The 26,338-nt window shown below is 45.7% G+C and overlaps 1 protein-coding gene across 1 annotated transcript in view; it reads left to right on the top strand.

The window, feature by feature from the left end:
- The window catches only part of LOC130367276 (extracellular calcium-sensing receptor-like), a 39,169-nt gene extending 14,115 nt beyond the window's left edge, over positions 1-25,054 (top strand). The window contains exon 8 of the mRNA XM_056569681.1: positions 24,795-25,054. Coding sequence (XP_056425656.1) covers positions 24,795-25,054 — 260 coding nt within the window. The remainder of the gene's footprint in view (positions 1-24,794) is intronic.
- The last annotated feature ends 1,284 nt before the right edge of the window (positions 25,055-26,338 follow it).

The following is a 26,338-nucleotide window of genomic DNA, read 5'->3' as shown; positions in this document are numbered from 1 at the left end:
GTATTTCCTGCTATTACCCTTTTTAAAAATGTTAACATTTTGGGAAACCAAGCATATTAGGTAAAAAAAAAAAAAAATTTTACATATGCAAAAGTCGTGAAACACCTGTAGGGTATTAAGGTTCACATTACCCCTTGTTACGTTCCCCGAGGGGTCTAGTTTCCAAAATGGTATGCCATGTGTTTTTTTTTGCTGTTCTGGCACCATAGGGGCTTCCTAAATGCGACATGCCCCCAGAGCAAAATTTGCTTTCAAAAAGCCAAATGTGACTCCTTCTCTTCTGAGACCTGTAGTGCGCCAGCAGAGCAATTTTCACCCCCATATGGGGTGTTTTCTGAATCGGGAGAAATTGGGTTTCAAATTTTGGGGGGTATTTTCTGCTATTACACTTTTTAAAAATGTAAAATTTTTGGGAAACCAAGCATTTTAGGTAAAAAAAATATAAGTTTTTTTACATATGCTAAAGTCGTGAAACACCTGTGGGGTATTAAGGTTCACTTTACCCCTTGTTACGTTCCCTGAGGGGTCTAGTTTCCAAAATGGTATGCCATGTGTTTTTTTTTTGCTGTTCTGGCACCATAGGGGCTTCCTAAAGGTGACATGCCCCCCAAAAACCATTTGACGCTCCTTCCCTTCTGAGCCCTCTACTGCGCCCGCCGAACACTTTACATAGACATATGAGGTATGTGCTTACTCGAGAGAAATTGGGTTTCAAATACAAGTAAAAATTTTCTCCTTTTTACCCCTTTCAAAAATTCAAAAATTGGGTCTACAAGAAAATGCGAGTGTAAAAAATGAAGATTTTGAATTTTCTCCTTCACTTTGCTGCTATTCCTGTGAAACACCTAAAGGGTTAATACACTTACTGAATGTCATTTTGAATACTTTGGGGGGTGTAGTTTTTATAATGGGGTCTTTTATGGGGCATTTCTAATATGAAGACCCTTCAAATCCACTTCAAACGTGAACTGGTCCATGAAAAATAGCGAGTTTGAAAATTTTGTGAAAAATGTCAAAATTGCTGCTGAACTTTGAAGCCCTCTGGTGTCTTCCAAAAGTAAAAACTCATAAATTTTATGATGCAAACATAAAGTGGACATATTGTATATGTGAACCCCAAAAAAATATATTTTGAATATCCATTTTCCTTACAAGCAGAGAGCTTCAAAGTTAGAAAAATGCAAAATTTTCATTTTTTTCATTAAATTTGGTGATTTTTCACCAAGAAAGGATGCAAGTTACCATAAAATTTTACCACTAAGTTAAAGTAGAATATGTCACGAAAAAACATTCTCGGAATCAGAATGATAACTAAAAGCATTCCAGAGTTATTAATGTTTAAAGTGACAGTGGTCAGAATTGTAAAAAAACGCTCCGGTCCTTAAGGTGAAAAAGGGCTCGGTCCTTAAGGGGTTAAGGGGTTAAAGAGGTTATCCAGGAAAAAACTTTTTTTTATATATTTCAACTGGCTCCAGAAAGTTATATAGATTTGTAAATTACTTCTATTAAAAAATCTTAATCCTTTCAGTACTTATGAGCTTCTGAAGTTAAGGTTGTTCTTTTCTGTCTAAGTGCTCTCTGCTGACACGTGTCTCGGGAAACGCCCAGTTTAGAAGTAAATCCCCAAAGCAAACCTCTTCTAAACTGTGCGGTTCCCGAGACATGTGTCATCAGAGAGAACTTAGACAGGAAAGAACAAACTTAACTTCAGAAGCTCATAAGTACTGAAAGGATTAAGATTTTTTAATAGAAGTAATTTACAAATCTGTTTAACTTTCTGGAGCCAGTTGATATATATATAAAAAAAAAAAAAAAAAAAAAAAGTTTTTCCCTGGATAACCCCTTTAACCTCTTCAGGACATAGGGCGTATGGATACGCCCTGAATCCCGAGTCCTTAAGGACCGAGGGCGTATCCATATGCCCGTGGGAATTCCGGCCCCCACCGCTAGCCGGTTGGGGACCGGAGCCGGATGCCTGCTGAAATCGTTCAGCAGGCATCCCGGCATATCGCCCAGGGGGGTCATTATGCCCCCCCATGTCGGCGATCGCCGCAGATCGCTGGACAATTCAGTCCAGCGATCTGCGGCGATTCCGGGTCAATCGGGTCTCCAGTGACCCGGTGACCCGGAATTACTGGCTGTTCGGGGCCGTCTCTGACGGCCCCGAACAGCAAGAGCCTGCAGGGGTGAGGTGGCACTGGTGCCACCTCACGATCGCCCTGATTCGTCGGCCGGATTACCGGCCGACCAATCAGGGCGCCTGCTGCGGGTGTCACTCCCGTACCCGCTCCGCCCCTCTTCCGGAGGACGTGAGCGGGTGCGGGATGTGCACCCCGGGTGCTGGGGACCCCGATCCCCGGCGCCCCTGTTGGGATCGGGGCCCCAGGAGCAGCTGCGGCGGCGGGACTGACCTGCAGCGTCTGGATCGTTGGAGGTGAGTGACAGCCTCCTGCTGTTGCTTAGCAACAGCTCCCAGCATGCAAAAAGGGCATGCTGGGAGCTGTAGTTATGCAACAGCAGGAGGCAGACCACCACAACTCCCAGCATTCCCTTATGGGCATGCTGGGACTTATGGTTTTGCAACAGCTGGAGGCACATTCTTTCTAAGGAAAAGTGTACCATCAGCTGTTGTCTAACTACAACTCCCAGCTTGCACAAACAGCTAAAGTGCATGCTGGGAGTTGTAGTGGTGCATCTGCTGGTTGCATAACTACAACTCCCAGCATGCCCGTTGGCTGTCGGTGACTGCTGAGAGTTGTAGTTTTGCAACAGCTGAAGGCACACTGGTTGTGAAACTCAGAGTTTTTTTTTACCTAACTCAGTGTTTCACGACCGGTGTGCCTCCAGCTGTTGCAAACTACAACTCTCAGCAGTCACCGTACACCATGCACCGTACATGCTGGGAGTTGTAGTTTTGCAACAGCTGGAGGCGCACTGGTTGTGAAACACTGAGTTAGGTCACAAACTCAGTGATACATAACCAGTGTGCCTACAGTTTTGCAACTCTCAGCAGTCACCGACAGCCAACGGGCATGCTGGGAGTTGTAGTTATGCAACAGCTGGATGTCGTCCCCCCCCCAATGTGAACGTACAGGGTACACTCACATGGGCGGAGGATTACAGTAAGTATCTGGCTGCAAATTTGAGCTGCCGCAAACTTTCTGCTGCAGCTCAAATTGCCAGCGAGAAACTACTGTGAACCCCCGCCCGTGTGACTGTACCCTATAAACACTACACTACACTAACACAAAAAATAAAATAAAAAGTAAAAAACACTACATATACACATACCCCTACACAGCCCCCCTCCCCTCCCCAATAAAAATGAAAAACGTCTGGTACGCCACTGTTTCCAGAACGGAGCCTCCAGCTGTTGCAAAACAACTCCCAGTATTGTCGGACAGCCGTTGACTGTCCAGGCATGCTGGGAGTTTTGCAACAGCTGGAGGCACCCTGTTTGGGAATCACTGGCGTAGAATACCCCTATGTCTACCCCTATGCAATCCCTAATTTAGGCCTCAAATGCGCATGGCGCTCTCACTTTGGAGCCCTGTCGTATTTCAAGGCAACAGTTTAGGGTCACATATGGGGTATCGCCGTACTCGGGAGAAATTGTGTTACAAATTTTGTGGGGTATTTTCTGCTTTTACCCTTTTTAAAAATGTAAAATTTTTGGGAAAACAAGCATTTTAGTTAAAAAAAAATATTTTTTTTTACATATGCAAAAGTCGTGAAACACCTGTGGGGTATAAAGCTTCACTTAACCCCTTGTTACGTTCCCCGAGGGGTCTAGTTTCCAAAATGGTATGCCATGTGGTTTTTTTTTGCTATCCTGGCACCATAGGGGCTTCCTAAATGCGGCATGCCCCCAGAGAAAAATTTGCGTTCAAAAAGCCAAATGTGACTCCTTCTCTTCCGAGACCTGTAGTGCGCCAGCAGAGCACTTTCCACCCCCATATGGGGTGTTTTCTGAATCGGGAGAAATTGGGCTTCAAATTTTTAGGGGTATTTTCTGCTATTACCCTTTTTAAAAATAAAAAATTTTTGGGAAAACAAGCATTTTAGGTAAAATTTTTATTTTTTTTTTACATTTGCAAAAGTCGTGAAACACCTGTGGGGTATTAAGGTTCACTTTATCCCATGTTACATTCCCCGAGGGGTCTAGTTTCCAAAATGGTATGCCATGTGGTTTTTTTTTGCTGTTCTGGCACCATAAGGGCTTCCTAAAGGTAACATGCCCCCCAAAAACCATTTCAGAAAAACGTACTCTCCAAAATCCCCTTGTCGCTCCTTCCCTTCTGAGCCCTCTACTGCGCCCGCCGAACACTTTACATAGACATATGAGGTATGTGCTTACTCGAGAGAAATTGGGATACAAATACAAGTAAAAAGTTTGTCCTTTTACCCCTTGTAAAAATTCAAAAATTGGGTCTACAAGAACATGTGAGTGTAAAAAATGAAGATTGTGAATTTTCTCCTTCACTTTGCTGCTATTCGTGTGAAACACCTAAAGGGTTAAAACGCTGACTGAATGTCATTTTGAATACTTTGGGGGGTGTAGTTTTTATAATGGGGTCATTTATGGGGTATTTCTAATATGAAGACCCTTCAAATCCACTTCAAACCTGAACTGGTCCCTGAAAAATACTGAGTTTGAAAATTTTGTGAAAAATCGGAAAATTGCTGCTGACCGTTGAAGCCCTCTGGTGTCTTCCAAAAGTAAAAACTCATCAATTTTATGATGCAAACATAAAGTAGACATATTGTATATGTGAACCAAAAAAAATGTATTCGTAATATCCATTTTCCTTACAAGCAGAGAGCTTCAAAGTTAGAAAAATGCTAAATTTTCAAATTTTTCATCAAATTTACGGATTTTTCACCAAGAAAGGATGCAAGTATCGACAAAAATTTACCACCATGTTAAAGTAGAATATGTCACGAAAAAACTATCTCGGAATCAGAATGATAACTAAAAGCATTCCAGAGTTATTAATGTTTAAAGTGACAGTGGTCAGATGTGCAAAAAACGCTCCGGTCCTTAAGGCCAAAATGGGCTTCGTCCTGAAGGGGTTAAAGTTCAATCAGTGGAGATCTGTGACCTCCACCAATAATCTCTTTAATAACCCCTTCCTTTAAATTTCAATATTTTCATTAACATTTTTTTTTCTCACCTTTAAAGATCCCCAATTTCTATTTGTCCATCAACATATTTATTTGTGGGCTAATTATTATTATTATTGTTATTATATATAATATTTTTTGTGAGAAAAGTATAAGGTAGGCCATCAATATCCAAAATCCAAAAATATCCAAGTACCTTTTTAAGTCTTTTAAAAAAAAAAAAAAAAAAAAAAAAAAAAGCAGATAACATTTTTTTGTATAGATCGGACTTTTTGATCCCTTTTTATACATTTTTTCATGATATAAAAAGTGACCAAAAAAACGCTATTTTGGACTTTGGAATTTTTTTGCGCATACGCCATTGACCGTGCCATTTAATTAATGTTATATTTTTATAGTTCGGACATTTCCGTACACGGTGATACCACATATGATTATTTTTATTTACAGTTTTTTTTTATGGGAAAAGGGGGGTAATTCAAACTTTTATTAGGGAAGGGGTTAAATGACCTTTGTTAACTTTTCTTTTCACTTTTTTTTTTTTGCAGTGCTATAGCTCCCATAGGGACCTATAACACTGCACACACTGATCTCTAATGCTGATCCCTGCAAAGCCATAGCTCTGCACGGATCAGTAAGATAGGGGCTCGATTGCTCATGCCTGTAGCTCAGGCTTGGAGCAAACAAACCCCGATCGGACGCCTCAGAGACAGGTAAGGAGACTTCCGCTTGCGTCCTAGCTGATTGGGACATCGCGATTTTATTATGATGTCCTGATCAGCCCGACTGAGCTGCCGGGAAGCATTTACTTTCACTTTCAGACGCGGCGGTCAACTTTGATCGCCGCGTCTGAAGGGTTAAAAGCACGCGGCACAACGATCGATGCCGCGCGCAGTTAGCCCAGTTAGGACTAGCAGCCAGAACCGACCTGGTGTGATGCGGGGTCACACCGTGACCCCGTTTTAAACACCGGGACCGGGCGTAGGGCGTACCGGTACGCCCTACGTCCTTAAGAGGTTAGGAGATCATTTCTTATAGAGTACACTGCAATACCATTGTATTACAGTGAACTTTCAAATAAGCAATCTACTAGTATTATGGCGGTACTGGCAGATCTTACATAGTAGCCCCGGAGGCCTTCAGAAAGTTTTGGACTGTCGTGACCCTAGTCGATACTGGCACTTGTCACGTTAGATGATCAGCAGGTACCGATTACACATATATAATATACTGTATAAGATACACGAAACCTCGACAGCTTACGTCTTGGACAATATATTGCCCAAGACAATCGCTCCCCCCAGGGCCTCACTATATTGTCTTAATTGCGTATAATTTGTACATTCGGTGACCATGGACGTGAAGAGTTAAAGGGGTACTTCGCTGCTCAGCGTTTTGGAACAAACTGTTTCGAATGCTAGAGCCGATGCCGTGAGCTCATGACGGCATAGCCCTGCCCCCTCATGATGTCATGCCCCGCCCCGCCCCCTTAATGCAAGTCTATGGGAGGGGGCGTGGCAGCGGCCACGCCCCCTCCCATAGACTTGCATTTAGGGGGCAGGGTTTGATGTAATTAGGGGGCAGGGCTATGACCCCTTTAATGATATCTGCAGAGAACAATTACCAGGAGGGAGTTGGGAAGGGGGAGGACACCACGTCTCTCTTCCACTGCCTGGAAGTGAATGCAAAGGGCTAGCTAGCTGCAAACAGCTGCAATTTATCTGCTGCTAATTAATTAACTACTCCACCCACTCTCCACCTGTATTCCTCCCAGACAGAGAAAGAGTAAAAAACAAACTCACAGAAATGCACCCTTTGCATTAACTTCCAGGCAGTGGAAGAGAGATGGTATCTGGTAACTATAAAAAAAAAAAAAAAAAAGTATACTAAGGGATTGTCTGAGCTAGTGATTGTGTGTCTGTATACAAGAGTGTGAAGTATACAAGTGAGTGTAAATATAAAAGTGAGAGGGACTTAAAATTAAGGGACTTTAAATTCAGGGATTTTTATTGAAATATTTTATTGTTTTTTTTAGGGATGTCCCGATACCGATACTAGTTTCGGTATCGGAGCTGATACCAGGTATCTGCATGGTATCGGGGACTCGTCTAATGTCCCCGATACCAAATCCAATACCTGGTGGAGTGCTCCGCTTCGCTGCCCCGTCCTCCTGTTCGCATCATTACCACTGCCCCCGGTCTGCCATCCGCATAATGGAGTCTTATGGAGGAGCATGTGACACATGCTCCTCCAAAAGATGCCATTATGCGGATGGCAGAAAGGGGCAGCGGCAGGGATGAGAACGGGGCTGCGGAGGAGAGACACCGGAAAGTGAGCAGCTACAAAGGGTGTCCTGCTGGCTACAAAGGGGAGGCCCTGCTGGCTACCAAGGGGGGCCCTGCTGGCTACAAAGGGGAGTCCTGCTGGCTACAAAGGGGGGGGGGGTCCTGCTGGCTACAAAGGGGGGGTCCTGCGGGCTACAAGGGGGTCCTGCTGGCTTCAAAGGGGGGGCCCTGCTGGCTACAAAGGGGGGCCCTGCTGGCTACAAAGGGGGGCCCTGCTGGCTACAAAGGGGGGCTCTGCTGGCTACAAAGGGGGGACCCTGCTGGTTACAAAGCGGGGCCCTGCTGGCTACAAAGGGGGGCCCTGCTGTCTACAGGGGGGTCATGCTGGCTACAAAGGGGGACTGCTGTCTACAGGTGGGGGTCCTGTTGGCTACAAGGGCGGTATGGTTGTCTGTCTGCAACTATCTATACTACCTACAAGGGGATTCGATATGGATCTGCATAAGCAGCCAGGAATAACGATCAGCTTGGCGCTCTCCCGGTGGAAGAATGGTAAAATACCGAAGCGGACAGATGGTATAAGAAATAAAACAAAATGTATTCACAACGAGCTCTGGACTACACGTTTCAAGGGGCGGAACCCCCTCTTCGTCAGGCACAAATGTCAGCGTGTCATATTTTTATGAAAAAACCCACGAAATCATGAACGGGTTTCTGTAAAAATAACAGTACATAGACAATTCAAAACCTAACATATAAGAATATTCAACATTTGTTAAGGTGCATTAGAGAGGTCAGGTGAGTAACTTTCATTCGGCAATGACATCTCTAGTTTTGCCGATATGGGCAGTGTGTATAGAGTGGATAGATTATTCACAGTGTCCAGGGCAAAATCACACAGTCGGCACTAGGGCCATAGTGAGCCCTAGTGCCGACTGTGTGATTTTGCCCTGGACACTGTGAATAATCTATCCACTCTATACACACTGCCCATATCGGCAAAACTAGAGATGTCATTGCCGAATTAAAGTTACTCACCTGACCTTTCTAATGCACCTTAACAAATGTTGAATATTCTTATATGAACTGTTTTATAAGCATTTTATTATTAACAAAAATGTTTTTATATACGCTAGGTTTTGAATTGTCTATGTACTGTTATTTTTACAGAAACCTGTTAATGATTTTGCGGGTTTTTTCATATAAATATGACACGCTGACATTTGTGCCAATCAGAGGACCTAACGAAGAGGGGGTCCCGCCCCTTGAAAAGCGTAGTCCAGAGCTCGTTGTGAATACATTTTGTTTTATTTCTAATACCATCTGTCCGCTTCGGTATTTTACCATTCTTCCACCGGGAGAGCGACAAGGTGATGGTTATTCCTGGCTGCTTCTGCAGATCCATATCGAATTGCTTCCGACCGCCCTGATGACTCCAGAGACGGGCACGATCCAGGTGGCACTCCGGACATGCACCCAGAGTTTGGTGATTCAAGCTTCAGTAGGTGTTATGCTCTGAGCATAACACCTTCAGGTTAGCACAACTATATCGTTGCTAAGGGTAACCACCTTTCTGTCAGAGTAACGGCACATGTTTTGCACTTTTGTCTGCTTTTTTCTCCTTTTCTAAGTACCTACAAGGGAATACTACCTACTATTAAAGGCAATCTTACAGCAGAGTCACCTGCACTAACTTGAATTTATAGGTAGGTAGTGCAGGTGACCCGGTTTCTACCACTGCTCACCATGTGAACATCAGCGCAATCACTCCGGAGACATCGGTCTCGCCGCCAATGCAAATTCCCTGTTCTGTCCAATGGAGAAGAGAGAAATCTTGGCTCATACTACAGCAGCCGCCTCCATTGAACACAACATGGACCCACATATCAGCACGGTAAGCAGCGCCAGAAACCGGGTCACCCTGGTGTCAGATTCCCTTTAAAATAAAAGTACTCATACTTGGTATCGGCAAGTACTAGAATTAAAGTATCGGTACTCGTACTCGGTCTTAAAAAAATGGTATCGGGACATCCATGGTTTTCTTACTGTTAATTTTTACAATGCCCATAACTAGTATGGCCTCCATGTTGGAAAAGGCAGTCCAGTGTGCATCATGCACAATGTATGCAATCCTTGAACAGCAGTTTGAGGGTGCATATTGTTGTGCGAGATGTGTGCGAGTTGTTCATTTGGAAGCCCAGATTCTGGATCTAGAGGAGCAACTGGCAACACTGAGATGCATTGACAACTTGGAGAGGAGCCTCCTGCTCACTGAGCAAGTACTCACTGGGGTAGAGGTGGGGGAGGATATTGGGACGGAGATGCAGGACAGTCAGGCAGTTAGCTGGGTTAGAGTTAGAAAACAGGGTAGAGGGAAAAGTGCTAGTACTGATCTGGCACACCCCAACAAGTTTGCCCGGTTGGCAGATGAGGGGGATGCCATTTCAGAGCCAGCAGTGCTGCAGCAGAACTCTGCCTCTGACTGCCTGGGGGTGTCTGCTCCAGTAAGGAGGGAGGGAGGAGTGCAGGGCAGGCCAGACAGGTACTGGTAGTGGGGGGCTCAATTATTAGGGGGACAGACAGGGCGATGTGTCACAAAGACCGGGATCAATGAACAGTGTGTTGTCTACCTGGCGCTCAAGTTCGGCACATCGCGGATCGGGTTGACAAGTTGCTGAGTGGGGCTGGAAAAGACAAAGCGGTCATGGTACATATTGGCACCAATGACAAAGCAAGAGGTAGGTGGAGTTTCCTTAAAAAAATTTCAGGGGCTTAGGCTGCAAGCTTAAGGCCTATTTTCTGAAATATCACCTGTACTACGAGCCACACCAGAGAGGCAATGGGAGATTAGTAAACAAGTGGCTCAGAAGCTGGTGTAGGAAGGAGGAGTTTGGGTTCATGGAGAGCATGGCCAACTTCGCTGTCGGATACCGGCTCTACCTTAGGGACGGGCTGCACCTCAATGGGGAGGGTACAGCTGTGCTTGGGGAGAAGATTGCTAGAAGGGTGGAAGGGTGTTTAAACTAGGGACTGGGGGGGAGGGAACCTACAACGTAGAGGGGGAAGATAGTGTAGATAGAGAGGGGGGACTTGTTAATATACCTGGAGGTGGAGCAGAGGGAGGGGTTAGAATAGTTAATAGGGATAGGCTTCATAGGAAGAAAGTCTGACCAATAAAACTGACGAACTGGAGTGGTTGATGTCTGAGGAGGATTATGACTTAGTGGGTATAACAGAGACTTGGTTGGATGATACCTGTGATTGGGTGGTCAACATACAGGGTTATAGTCTATTCAGGAAGGATCGGACAACACGGAAAGGTGGAGGAGTTTGTCTTTATGTAAAGTCCAGTCTGAATGCCGCACTGCGGGAGGATATACGGGAGGGAAATGATAATGTGGAGTCATTATGGGTAGAAATATATGGAGATAAAAATAAAAAAAATTCTGATAGGGGTTTGTTATAAGCCACAAACATAATGGAAGAGGCAGAAGATCAATTATTGAGGCAAATAAACAAGGCAGCTGTTACGCCGAGCGCTCCGGGTCCCCGCTCCTCCCCGAAGCGCTCGCAGCGTTCTTTTATTCGCATCGCTCCGGTCAGACCTGCTGACCGGGTGCGCTGCGATATTGCTCCCAGCCGGGATGCGATTCACGATGCGGGACGCGCCCGCTCGCGATGCGCATCTCGGTCCCCGTACCTGACCCGTTCCCCGTCTGTGTTGTCCCTGTGCGCGCGGCCCCGCTCCTTAGGGCGCGCGCGCGCCGGGTCTCTGCAATTTAAAGGGCCAGTGCACCAATGATGGTGCTTGGCCCAATCTCCCTGATTAGTTTCCACCTGTGCACTCCCTATTTATACCTCACTTCCCCTGCACTCCCTTGCCGGATCTTGTTGCCCTTGTGCCAGTGAAAGCCTTTCCTTGAGTGTTCCTAGCCTGTGTTCCAGACCTCCTGCCGTTGCCCCTGACTACGATCCTTGCTGCCTGCCCTGACCTTCTGCTACGTCCGACCTTGCTCTTGCCTTATCCCTTGTACCATGCCTATCTCAGCAGTCAGAGAGGTTGAGCCGTTGCCGGTGGATACGACCTGGTTGCTACCGCCGCTGCAAGACCATCCCGCTTTGCGGCGGGCTCTGGTGAAAACCAGTAGCTACTTAGAACCGGTCCACCGACACGGTCCACGCCAATCCCTCTCTGACACAGAGGATCCACCTCCAGCCTGCCGAATCGTGACAGTAGATCCGGCCATGGATTCTGGTGAGGTGCCGCTGTCAAGTCTTGCCGACATTTCCACGGTGATCGCCCAGCAATCCCTAATGATCACCCAACGAAATCACCAGCTGTCATACTTGACCACCGTGACACAGCAACTTCAGTCACAGATACAGCAGCTGCTGCCGCAGATACAGCAACTTCAGTCACAGACACAGCAGCTGCAACAGCAACAACCATCTCCTCCGCCGGCTCCTGCAACTCCTCCGCAGCGACCGGCCGCTCCTAACCCCTGCTTGTCCCTGCCGGACAAATTTGATGGGGACTCTAGACTCTGCCGTGGTCTCCTGCCTGGGAAGGCCCTGCCATGTGACACACCGCTCGGAGCACCTCTCTCACAGTATCCTTTGCAATCCACCCCTGTGCCTCCCGCCGAGAAGGCTATGCAAGTGGATCGGTCTCGCCTGACCCCTGAAGAGAGGACTCGCCGCAGAAAGAAAGATTTACTTCTATACTGCACTGTGCGTTACCGCACAGAACCCCTGCTCTTGAGCATGGAACTGTATCTCGAAAAAAATGAATTTTTTGTTTTACCCAAATGCTCCTCTGAAGTCCTCCTCGGTCTGCCATGGCTCCAACGCCACTCCTCTACCCTTGTCTGGACCACCGGGGAGATCAAGAGCTGGGGTGCTTCTTGCCACAGAAAATGCCTCACGTCTGCTCCCAGTCCCGTCAGTCAAACCTCTGTGTCTCCTCCTTTACCTGGTCTCCCCAAGGCCTATCTGGACTATGCTGTGTCTCCTCCTCACAGCCCCCGTCCTGTTAACACTCTGCCCCGTGCCAAGCTTTACCCTCTTCCCTCCCTCCCCACTCCCACGCCTTCTTGTGTGCCCGCTGTTGATGAGGTTTCCCGGGGCTTCGCCACCGTCTGGAAAAAGATTCTAAAATCCCTCATACTAGCCTCATCCCGGGTGAAGAAGCTTGCCGAAGAAAAAAGAAGAACTCCTCCTGTTTTTGTGTGGCTCTCCACCAACTATATCCGCTTCTGTGTCCCCAGTTTTAATCTGGGACCACGTTATCTTGGACCCTTTGTAGTTAAGTGCCCAGAGGAGAGATCTTGGGAACCTGAGGAGAACATCCTGTACAAAAGTCTTATCCTCAGGTTCTCAGGCTCCAAGAAGAGGGGGAGACCCAAGGGGGGGGGGGTACTGTTACGCCGAGCGCTCCGGGTCCCCGCTCCTCCCCGAAGCGCTCGCAGCGTTCTTTTATTCGCAGCGCTCCGGTCAGACCTGCTGACCGGGTGCGCTGCGATATTGCTCCCAGCCGGGATGCGATTCGCGATGCGGGACGCGCCCGCTCGCGATGCGCATCTCGGTCCCCGTACCTGACCCTTTCCCCGTCTGTGTTGTCCCTGTGCGCGCGGCCCCGCTCCTTAGGGCACGCGCGCGCCGGGTCTCTGCAATTTAAAGGGCCAGTGCACCAATGATGGTGCTTGGCCCAATCTCCCTGATTAGTTTCCACCTGTGCACTCCCTATTTATACCTCACTTCCCCTGCACTCCCTTGCCGGATCTTGTTGCCCTTGTGCCAGTGAAAGCCTTTCCTTGAGTGTTCCTAGCCTGTGTTCCAGACCTCCTGCCGTTGCCCCTGACTACGATCCTTGCTGCCTGCCCTGACCTTCTGCTACGTCCGACCTTGCTCTTGCCTTATCCCTTGTACCATGCCTATCTCAGCAGTCAGAGAGGTTGAGCCGTTGCCGGTGGATACGACCTGGTTGCTACCGCCGCTGCAAGACCATCCCGCTTTGCGGCGGGCTCTGGTGAAAACCAGTAGCTACTTAGAACCGGTCCACCGACACGGTCCACGCCAATCCCTCTCTGACACAGAGGATCCACCTCCGGCCTGCCGAATCGTGACAGCAGCAAATCAGAATGAGGTGATAATAATGGGGACTTTAACTATCCTGATATAAACTGGGAGACTGAGACCTTTGAATCTCATAAAGGAAACAGGTTTCTGACTATAACTAAAGACAATTATCTGTCCCAAATGGTGCAGGGCCCGACCAGAGGGGGCGCCCTACTGGACTTAAAAGAGTATTCCAGGAATTTTTCTTTTATTTGACTATGCTACAGGGGCTGTAAAGTTAGAGTAGTTCATAATATAGTGTCTGTACCTGTGTGTGGCGGTTTTCTCACAATTCTTATGTGATTTTCACCCCAATATTTATTTTTAACAGCATACAAAATGACTGTTGTCTCAGATTTCTCCAAGGTTGCAATGTGGCTGAGACCTGATGACAGGGAGCCTGTCTGCTTCATTGGGTGGAGGATCAATCTGCAACTAATGCAACAGCAGTAGGCACCCTGATTGAAAACAAAAGGTCTTTTGAATGGATGCAGCTCATTTATGTTTCAATGGGTGGGGTAACTGATGTGTGGAAGGGAGGAAAAGGGAATTATGGGATTTGTTGGCAAAAGAAGAAAACTCAAACAGGAAATACCAGTTCACAAAAAGCTAGCCACAATATTATGGTAATCTCACAAAATTGCCATTTAGCCCAAAGACAAGCGCAGATCCTTCCTTAGCATGTCCATTACTGTCTGCCAGGTAAGTACTATAATAACCTTATGGTGGATAATCCCTTCAATATTAACCAACAGACCTGACAGAGTAACTAATGTGCAAGTAGAAAGACACCTAGGGAATAGTGATCATAATTAGAGATGAGTGAACATTTCAAAAATTCGGTTCAGTTAATTAGCCAAATTTAACGAAAAAAATATTTCGGACCAAATTTATTCGTAGCGAATCGCTATTAAAAACGGGTATTTCTGGCCTACAGAGAGCCTCAACAGGGGTATACAACACTTTGCCTTGTCCTAGCACACATAGGGAGTGTGCTGGGTTAGTGAAATAATACTGTTATTCCATGACATGCAGATTACAGGCATCACTATTAGAATCACTGCTGCAGTATTTTTAAAAAAAGAATCACTGCTGCAGAGCATTGATGTGGCAGCAGGGAGACCATATGGTGTCAAAATTTAAGAGAATAAAGAGATTTTTTATGTAATTTTTAGTTAATTTAAGTTGAATTTATTAACATTTTTTGAGTACCCATTCTGGTGAGCATCGAGCTGGTGGTCCTCCGCCAGGTGAGATGCCATCTGTTCAGCAACCCCCCCCCCCCCCCCGCCCCCCGACTATGAACGTTTGTGCGAATGTTTCATTTAATCACTTATGGTTCATTGTTATCGCTCCAAGCTGCTTCATTGGATTCTTGTGATAATTCCACAGGTAATATGACATAGACGACCATAGGGCCTCAGTCTTGAAGAGATTACATCGATTTTATTAGATTTAAATTTAAGATTTATATAAGATTCCAAAGTTTAATGTCCCGGTGTTTACTTTGAACTAAGACTGCATGACCACAAAACCCAATCTAACAAGGGGTCACATGGCGGCACAATGACAGAGCCTAAAGGTGGCAGCAGCATGAGGAGACCATAATCTGGCAGAATAACACAGCCTGGAATTGGCAGCAGCACGAGGAGACCATATATTTTAGATATATTTAAATTTTTAAAGTTTAATTTAAGGTGCCAACAGCATAAGGACACAGTCTGGAGCTGGCGGCAGCATGAGTAGACAACAGGGCTTCACAATCCCTAAGATTAAAAGATTAATTTTAAAATTGAAATTGAAGATTTATGGTAGCTAGTGGTGTCATAAAATATTTTTAGGTAATGGCCCAGCAGCATCAGTAAACCATATAGTGGCTGAATGGCACAGCCTGAAGGTGGTGAAGCATGAGGAGACAATATAGCGGTTGAATGCCACAACCTGGAGGTGGCTGAAGCATGAGGAGACCTTATAGTGGCTGAATGGCACAGCCTGGAGTTTGTTGAAGCATGAGGAGACCATATAGTGGCTGAATGGCACAGCCTGGAGGTGGCTGAAACATGAGGAGACCTTATAGTTGCTGAATGACACAGCCTGGAGTTGGCTGAAGCATGAGGAGACCATATAGTGGCTGAATGGCACAGCCTGGAGGTGGTGAAGCATGAGGAGACCATATAGTGGCCGAATGAGACAGACTGGAGGTAGCAGAAGCATGAGGAGACCATATAGTGGCTGAATGGCACAGCCTGGAGGTGGCTGAAGCATGAGGAGACCATATAGTGGCTGAATGAGACAGCATGGATGTGGCAGCAGCATCAGGAGTCCTGAAAGTGACCCGGTGACAGAGTGGTGCGGTGGGTGGCAATACCAGTAACCGGTTACAAAGATGAGTAAAAAAGGTCTGATGCAGAGGAATGTTTGTAACTGGGGAGCAGCGCCTCAAAGGGGTACTCCGCCCATGGACATCTTATCCCCTATCCAAAGGATAGGGGATAAGATGTCAGATCGCCGCGGTGCCGCTGCTGGGGAGCCCCGGGATCCCCGCTGCGGCACTGCGCTATCATTACTGCACAGAGCGAATTCACTCTGCACGTAATGACGTGCAATACAGGGGCCGGAGCATCGTTACGTCACGGCCCCGCCCCTCGTGACCTCACGGCCCGTCCCTTTCAATACAAGTCTATGGGAGGGGGCGAGCGGTCGTCACGCCCCCTGCCATAGACTTGCATTAAGGGGACGGGCCGTGATGTCACGAGGGGCAGAGCCATGACGCCACGTGGCTCCTTCCCCTGTATCGCCCGTCATTACGCACAGGGCGAACTCGCTCTGTGCTGTAATGATAGCGCAGTGCCGCAGCGGGGATCCCGGGGATCCCCAGCAGTGGGACCGCGGCGATCTGACATCTTATCCCCTATCCTTTGGATAGGGGATAAGATGTCTAGGGGCGGAGTACCCCTTTAAATCTGTTTGGCAATATCCATAAACATGATATGGAAGGGGTTAATGTATTTGGGTTAAATCTTTCCTATATATTTTTTTACACTTTATTGGTCCCTTAGAGGACTTTTAGGAGAAATCCTTAGATTCCTCATACAGATCAATGTAGTTCTCCAGAACTCCATTAATCTGTGTGCTCTGTGCTCATTTAGTAGAGCCTGCTCCAGGCAGGCTCAATCAAATGCAGATCCAAAGCCAGCATGGATAGAGAGGTAAACCCTCCGGCTACCTCTATAGTGGTGCAACCCACAAGGAGGTCCCCAGACCTTAGTCTGTCGCTCACCTAGGTAAGCCCAAAGGATACCTTTGCCTAGGTCCTTACTTTGCAAGGAAGCCCGATGGGACAGCACATGTACATCACAAGTCAGCCAAGGGACCTGAGCTCACCTCAAAGCGAGGTCTCACCGCTACTGCCGGACAACAGGACTTATGTCATTGTCCTGCATTAACCCTTTAGACCAGTGTTTCCAAACCTGTGTTTCTCCAACTGTTGCAAAACTTCCAGCATGCCCAGACAGTCGAAGGATTTTTTTTTTTACCCTATCCATTCAGTCCAGGCCTATTTAATTAGCAGGAGACTGCAAAGGGGGTCTATACCTAGCAGTCTTCCAGTCGTCAGACTGAGAGTAAATGGTGAGTGAGCTTTACCATCTGTTCACACTGGTGTGGTGCTGTGTGGTGGCCGTTGCTGCAGTGGCACTGTGTCTCTGGGAAGGCGTGGCCCAGAGCCGGTGGCTGCCAAATGAACGTTCCTCCTCCTTCCCATTTTTTTAATAAAATAATGTAAACAAAAATAAACATAAACATATGTGGAATCACCGTGTGAGGAAATGTCCGAACTATTCAAATATCTTGTAAATAAAGCCACAAGGTCCATGGCGTAAATGTAAAAAAAAAAAATACTAAAATCCAGAATTGCTGAAGTCCAGAAAAAAATGACTAAAAATCAAAAAGTACTAAAATAAAACAAAACCTATATAAAATTGGTATAGTTGTAATCATATACTGTATATACTCGAGTATAAGCCGAGTTTTTCAGCACGATTTTTCGTGCTGAAAACACCCCCCTCGGCTTATACTCGAGTGAACTCTCCACCCGCAGTGGTCTTCAACCTGCGGACCTCCAGAGGTTTCAAAACTACAACTCCCAGCAAGCCTGGGCAGCCATCGGCTGTCCGGGCTTGCTGGGAGTTGTAGTTTTGAAACCTCCGGAGGTCCGCAGGTTGAAGACCACTGCGGCCTTCGACATCATCCATCCCCCTCTCACCCCCTTTAGTGGGATAGTGGTTCCGGGCTGCTATCTTCACCGGGGAGGCCTCTTCTAAGCGCTTCGGGCCCGGCCCCAGAATAGTCACGCTGCCTTGACAACGACGCAGAGGTACGTTCATTACCAACGTACTTCTGCGTCATCGTCCAGGCAACGCCTCTATTCCGGGCACGCAGCGCGGAGAAGAGGCGCCCCCAGTGAAGATAGCAGCCCGGAACCACTATCCCACCGGACCACCTCCTCTCCGGACAGCCCTGCAGCACCGGACCAGCGCTGAGCGGAGGTGAGTACTGTACAGAACTAAAGGGGGTGAGAGGGGGCTGGATGATGTCGAAGGCCGCAGTGGTCTTCAACCTGCGGACCTCCGGAGGTTTCAAAACTACAACTCCCAGCAAGCCCGGACAGCCGATGGCTGCCCGGGCTTGCTGGGAGTTGTAGTTTTGAAACCTCTGGAGGTCCGCAGGTTGAAAACCACTGAGGGCGGATGATGACAAGAGGATGATGAAGTGGGGGTGGGATGATGAAGGGGGGTGGGGATGATGACAAGGGGATGATGAAGGGGGGGTGTGGGATGATTACAAGGGGATGATGAAGGGGGGGTGTGGGATGATTACAAGGGGATGATGAAGGGGGGTGGGGATGATGACAAGGGGATGATGAAGGGGTGGTGTGGGATTATTACAAGGGGATGATGAAGGGGGGTGGGGATGATGACAAGGGGATGATGAAGGGGGGGTGTGGGATGATGACAAGGGGATGATGACAGGTGATGATGATGAGGGTCTGGATGATGACAGGCGGTGATGATGATGAGGATGTTAATGACGGGGGTCTGGATGATGACAGGGGGGGGATGATGTATTTCCCACCCTAGGCTTATACTCGAGTCAATTTTCCTGGGATTTTGGGTTGAAATTAGGGGCCTCGGCTTATACTCGGGTCGGCTTATACTCGAGTATATACGGTAGCCCTACAGAATATAGATACTGTGTCATTTTCACCGTCAAGTGCACTGCGTAGAAACGAAGCCCCCAAAAATTGCATCTTTTTTGTTTCAATTTCACCCTACAAATATTTTATTTGATTTTTATATTTTTTTTTTTTTGCCTTACTGCCTCACAGTAGATTTTGTAGTAAAATGTGATGTCATTACAAAGCACAATTGCCCCCACATAAAACAAGTCCTCATGTGGCCCTGTAGGGAAAAAATTTAGGTCCTTCAGACCAAAACTGCATCAATAAATGGTTAAACAGCTATATTAAACTGACGCTATAATTATGGTACTTGTGAGTTGTTAATAGTGTTATTTATTTGAAAATTTGATTTATCTAGGTGCTAGATTGGCAAAGGACACTGCGATCCTCCATTGTCCAGGCCATGATGTAATATTATTCCGAAGACATGAGGGCCCATGAGGTCTAATAGAGTGTATGTTATATTACAGGATGTGAAAGGAGGGGGTTACAGAGCAGCCTGCAGTGATTGGATGAAGATAACTAGCACAGCACAGCAGACTCTGGGAGAGGGATTTGCCTCTGCATGACCTAGTGAGGAACATGTAGAAGCATTATTTTTTTTCTGTGAATTCAAGTAGAAAAAATAGACATGGTCGCACACATACATTTTGTATTTTGATCTAATTGCTTCTCAGCATAAATTCAAAAACTAACAGGTTGATCAAACGGTACAAGCCCACTCACCACGTCAAGACCACCTAACTTGAGTGGGTCCCTAATGTCCCTAGCAGTCTCCCAGTCTGACTGGGAGCACATGGTAAGTGAGCTTTTACACCCTGTTCACACCGGTGTGGTCCTGTGCGGTGTCCATTGCTGCCGTGGCACCGTGTCTGTGGGGAGGTGCGGCCCAGGGACTGTTTGAGTGGCATTTGGGCTGCTCTGCCAGTGGGTCGCTCCCCCTGTGGGCACTGTTGTTGCGGCGGTGGTGGTTGCCGCCCAGTGCTACGCCATTTTATGCTAGGGACATTAGGGACCCACTCTAATTAGGTGGCCTTGACGTAGCGTGTGGGCTTGTACCTTTGGATCAAAATGTATATACTACCAACCTGTTAGTTTTTGAATTCATGCTGAGAAGCAATTAGATCATGTTGTGCGGTAATAACTCAATTATGAATTATGGTCATAAAAATATTAATTATGGAAATGTTAATATTTTGAAAATTATTAAAAATATCAAAATTATGACCTGGTGAATTGTAGACAAAGCCAATCAATACAATTCACATCTGAGTCCAACTATTTCTTCAGATATCAACAAGTTATTTTTATGACGGGATGACGTTAATGCTTAAGGATGTAGTTTTGCAATATACAGGGTGGGCCATTTATATGGATACACCTTAATAAAATTGGAATGGTTGGTGATAATAACTTCCTGTTTGCAGCACATTAGTATATGTGAGGGGAGAAACTTTTCAAGATGGGTGGTGACCATGGCGGCCATTTTGAAGTTGGCCATTTTGAATTCAACTTTTGTTTTTGCAATAGGAAGAGAGTCATGTGACACATCAAACTTATTGGGAATTTTACAAGAAAAACAATGATGTGTTTGGTTTTACCGTAACTTTATTCTTTCATGAGTTATTTACAAGTTTCTGACCACTCATAAAATGTGTTCAATGTGCTGCCCATTGTGTTGAATTGTCAATGCAACCCTCTTCTCTATATACTGCTATATACTACTATATACACCGCAGGAGAAATGCTAGCACAGGCTTCCAGTATCCGTATACACTGCTATATACTACTATATACACCGCAGGAGAAATGCTAGCACAGGCTTCCAGTATCCGTATACACTGCTATATACTACTATATACACCGCAGGAGAAATGCTAGCACAGGCTTCCAGTATCCGTATACACTGCTATATACTACTATATACACCGCAGGAGAAATGCTAGCACAGGCTTCCAGTATCCGTAGTTTCAGGTGCTGCACATCTCGTATCTTCACAGCATAGACAATTGCCTTCAGATGACCCCAAAGATAAAAGTCTAAGGGGGTCAGATCGGGAGACCTTGGGGGCCATTCAACTGGATATGCGAAATTGCTACATGATGATGTGTTTCCCTTTTTATGCACTGAAGCTGCACGTTCCCTGAGTTTTTCCAGCAAGATGGTGACCACCACATTATGGGTGTCAGGTCCGAACATTCCTAGATGAACAGTTTCCTGGAAAGTGGATTGGTCGTCGTGGGCCAGTTGAATGGCCCCCAAGGTCTCCCGATCTGACCCTCTTGGACTTTTATCTTTGGGGTCATCTGAAAGCAATTGTCTATGCTGTGAAGATACGAGATGTGCAGCACCTGAAACTAAGGATACTGAAAGCCTATGCTAGCATTTCTCCTGCGGTGTATATAGTAGTATATAGCAGTGTATACGGATACTGGAAGCCTGTGCTAACATTTCTCCTGTGGTGTTGCTATCAGTGTGTGAAGAGTGGGAGAAGAGGGTTGCATTGACAATCCAACACAATGGATAGCACATTGAGCACATTTTATAAGTGGTCAGAAACTTGTAAATAACTGTTGTTGTGAAATTCCCAATAAGTTTGATGTGTCACATGACCCTCTTCCTACTGAAAAAACAAAAGTTGATTCAAAATGGCCAACTTCAAAATGGCCACCATGGTCACCACCCATCTTGAAAAGTTTCCCCCCTCACATATACTAATGTGCCACAAACAGGAAGTTAATATCACCAACCATTCCCATTTTATTAAGGTGTATCCATATAAATGGCCCACCCTGTACAAAAAATGGCCGACATCATGCTATTATGCTATGAAACATAGTGATTCATTTTTGGGGCCTACAAAAAGCATGACAAAATGTAGGTGTGCGACCATGTCTGTTTTTTCTGCTTGAATTCACATTATATTTTTTTCTTTGATGTGACAGGTACGCTTTAATTCTTTTTTATAGATTTCTATTTCTGTAGGACAGATAATTTACCGATAGACTGTGGGATCAGTATAAGATAATGAACAGTCACTCGGGGCCGGTAGTTGTTATAACGTCATCGTGATCCATCCGCTATTCCCTATGGACCAATTATCTTATGAATATATAAACCTTCATTCGCACTAACCCTCTCGCTATCTGTGAGAACCTGGCTGTGTGTGTGTGTGCTGTGTGAGTGTGCACTCGTATACATGTGAGTGTGAATGGTGCCTGGGAATGGCTATGTTCTAAATAAGCTTTAGATTGAGATTAATGCTGTATAGATAGGTGGTGTTGGGTCGTCTGCCGGTAAAGAAAACACAAGGAGCCTTGAGTTGTTTTACGGGTCATCCTGGAGCGGACATGTTGTGAGTAGACGGTGGGGAGGTGAGAAGAAAAAAGGAAGGGAAGGGGAGTAGGGAAGGAAGGAAGAGGAAAGAGATAAAGAAGGGGAAAGAGAAGAAGGGAGAAGAAAGAGAACCAGGTCTGTTGATAATGCTCTTTACTCGAATGTAAGGTAGGTCTCTTGATCCGTACATGACACCATTGGAAGACCTTTCCTATACAGTGCTCCCTCAAGTTACAATATTAATCAGTTCCAGGATGACCATTGTATGTTGAATCCATTGTATATTAAGACCATAACTCTATGGAAACCTGGTAATTGGTTCTGAAGCCCCAAAATGTCATCCAAAAATAGGAAAAAGTGAGGATTAAAGAAAAATAAGTAGATAACTAATATAGATAAAGCAAATCCTTCCATATAAAAGTAAGAAAGATCTGCTGGGAGCTGTAATCACTGTCTATGTAGAGGACAGGAGCTTCTTCAGGGTTATGTACAGTACACAATGGGGGTGTTTATCAATTTTACCTGTTAACGGTTTCTTTTTACCATTTTTTTTTACTTTGGTTTTTGCGGACGTGTGCCAAATTTATCATTTGGCGCACGCTGTTAGTAATTTTGGCGCAAATGCCGAAATCTTACCGCCACAGAGGACAGCGTATTTTACCCTGTAGAGCAGCCATTTCGGAGTCCCTCCTGCAGTATATCAGCAAGTGACAGGAGTTATTTCCTTTTGCTGGGTTTATAGCCACCATGTGAAATGTATATATATATTTTTTTTTAAGGGTTACCTTTAGTACTTACCTTTCCTGAACCTGTGTGGCCATGTCCAATGCTGGCTCAACGAAGGGTGACAGTCCCTTAGAGACAACCATGTCGAAGGATAGTATTGTGCCCCACGGAGGTGTCGCTGCTTTCACAAAAAAATTTTTTTAGGTATTTTGCCGCCTTTACATTTTCTGACATGGCTAAGTGTGTTTTCAATGTACAAAATTTCTTGCCGGTGAATTGTGCCAAAAAAAACCCCTAAAGACGCAAAATTGTGCCAAAGATCGATTGGCGCCAATAATGAATTACTGACCAAAGCAAAAATCACACACAGGACAGTGATTGTGAGCAAGTTTAAAAAATGACAATGGAGAGAATGCGCCAAACTTTTTGCACAAAAACACACTGCGCCAAAGAATTGCTCCAAAGTTACGGGAAAAAAACACATAAATCCGTTGATTAATACCCCCCAATGTCCTTAAAAAGTCAAATAGAGCCGCCCTCACCTGGTGTCCAAAGGAGCAGCTAACACTGGCACAGATAAAGAGTACAGAACATGTAATACCTCCCTGTACTGTAGGGGGCACTACCAGACACCAGTCAGTGCATACACTTCAGTAATACAGGTAAACAGTACAGAACATGTAATACCTCCCTGTACTGTAGGGGGCACTACCAGACATCAGTCAGTGCATACACTTTATTAATACAGGTAAACAGTACAGAACATGTAATACCTCCCTGTACTGTAGGGGGCACTACCAGACACCAGTCAGTGCATACACTTCAGTAATACAGGTAAAGAGTACAGAACATGTAATACCTCCCTGTACTGTAGGGGGCGCTACCAGACACCAGTCAGTGCATGTACTTTAGTAATACAGGTAAACAGTACAGAACATGTAATACCTCCCTGTACTGTAGGGGGCGCTACCAGACACCAGTCAGTGCATACACTTCAGTAATACAGGTAAAGAGTACAGAACATGTAATACCTCCCTGTACTGTAGGGGGCGCTACCAGACACCAGTCAGTGCGTGTACTTTAGGAATACAGGTGTTTTACCAGTGAATGGTCGGATCTTCCAGCCATTGACACGTTTCACAGATCTGGACTGTATGTACATTGTATGTTTTGTCTGGTTTCAAGTTACAATGGTCCAGAAAAGACAATTGTATGGGGAAACGATTGTATGTTGAGGGATCACTGTATTCAAAAGTATTTTTTAGTCTGTAACATTAGTATATAAATATCTACTTGTGACATTTCTACACTTACCTGTATATTATGGCAAAGTTCTCTTTCTAAAGTTTTGCTACCATTTGACTAAAAAAGTTTTAGGCAGAATAAGGTACATTTCACTGAACCAAGTCTTAAGTTAAAGGGGTACTCAGTTGGAAAACTTTTTTTTCTTTTTAATCAACTGGTGGCAGAAAAGTTAAACAGATTCGTAAATTACTTCTATTAAAAAATCTTAATCCTTCCAGTATTTATTAGCGGCTTTATACTACAGAGGAAATTATTTTAATTTTTTTGGGATTTCTCTTCTGTCACGACCACAGTGCTCTCTTGCTGACCTCTGCTGTCCATTTTAGGAACTGTCCAGAGCAGGAGAAAATCCTCATAGCAAACATATGCTGAGCTGGACAGTTCCTAAAATGGACAGCAGAGGTCAGCAGAGAGCACTGTGGTCTCCACACAAAAAAAAAATCCAAAAACAAAAGCATTTCCTCCGTAGTATACAGACCCTAAAAAGTACTGGAAGTATTAAGATTTTTTAATAGAAGTCATTTACGAATCTGTTTAACTTTCTGGCACCAGTTGATTTAAAAAAAAAAAAACGTTCTCCACCGGAGTACCCCTTTAAGAAGAGAAAGACCATCCGCACATATTATATTCTGTTTTATATTCTTATTCTGCTTGTTCCCTAGGGACACACAGTATGCCTTCGCTGCATAAGATGACGCGCAAGTCGCTTTGGGAACTTTGTCTTTTGTATATGTGTTTTGTGCAAGTGCGTGAAGGTGGGAAGTCCACTCCAGGCTGCCGTCTACCGGGTGGCAATATCAGAGGGTATCTGAGTCGGCCCGGAGATCTGATCATAGGAAGCACATTTCCGGTTCACGTTGACCGAATCTACACAGAAATTAATTTTACAAGCAAACCTGAAGAACTCAAATGCCAACTGTAAGTCTGTGGAGAAATGGCCGTGGGGTTACGTAGGTTTGGCGAAGGGCAGTAGGTAGTTTTTAGTAACCATGAACATTAAAGGGGTACTCCGCCCCTAGACAGGGGCGGAGTACCCCTTTAATGTTCATGGTTACTAAAAGGATAAGGGATAAGATGTCTGTTCGCAGGGATCTCCCTGCTGCACCCAGCGTTCGTTTAGATATTCGAGTGCAGCACCGGAGGCTCGTGCCGTCACGGTCAAGCCCCCTCAATGTAAGCCTATGGGACAGGGCGTGACGGACGTCATGTCCCCTACCATATACTTGCATTGACGGGGCGTTCCCATGGCGTCCCGAGCCTCTGCCCTGCTTTGCAAGTCATCCGGCATGGAGCTAAGTTAGCTCTGTGCACAGCTCTGGTGTGCCACAGCCGAAATTGCGGACATCACGCCCCCTCCCATAGACTTGCATTGAGGGGGCATGCCCATGGCGTCACGAGCCTCTGCCCTGCTTTATCAGTCATCCAGCATCGAGCAAAGTTAGCTCTGTGCACTAAATTTCTGGTGTGCCGCAGCCGAGATTGCGGGGGTCCCGCCGCTGGGTCCTTTGGATAGGGGATAAGAAGTCTAGGGGCAGAGTACCCCTTTAAGGTTATCCAAGTACAGCACTGTGGTGAAGAAGGTCCATCAATCAATGATATAGTAACACAGTTTGTAAGATTGAAAAAAGACAAAAGTCCATTGAGTTCAACCTAGAACCCTACTATGTTGATCCAGAGGAAGGCAAAAAACTAAAACATGAGGCTGATGCCAATTGCCCCATGACAGAGGAAAAATTCCTTCCCGACCCCAATATGGAATCAGAATAAATCCCTGGATCAATGTCCTATCCACATAAATCTAGTATCCATAACCTGTAATGTTATATATTTCCGAAAAAACATCCAGACCCCCCTTGTTTCTTGAGTCAGACATCACAACATTATGTGGCAGAGAGTTCCATAGTCTCAATGCTCTTACAGTAAAGAATATCTGTCTGTGATGATGGTAGAGGATGCCCCCTTTCCATGGTTAGGTATAAAAAGATCACTAGAAAGATCTCTGTCCTGCCCATTCATATATTTGTACATTGTGATCAGATCCCCCTAAGACGTTTTTTCTCCAAACTAAATAAGGATGCCTGCACACCATGTTTTTGCTATACAGTTCCCGTCTACAGTTTCAAGTTAAAAACCGTATGGAACTGTACAGAAAACTGTATGCAATGACTCAACATTGTAAACCGTATGTCAAATGCATCATCTGGTT

Source organism: Hyla sarda, chromosome 4, assembly GCF_029499605.1.
Source record: "Hyla sarda isolate aHylSar1 chromosome 4, aHylSar1.hap1, whole genome shotgun sequence".
In the NCBI taxonomy this organism is placed as follows: Eukaryota; Metazoa; Chordata; class Amphibia; order Anura; family Hylidae; genus Hyla; species Hyla sarda.
Note: the sequence above shows the minus strand (reverse complement) of the source record. Positions and strands in the feature narration are given on the sequence as shown.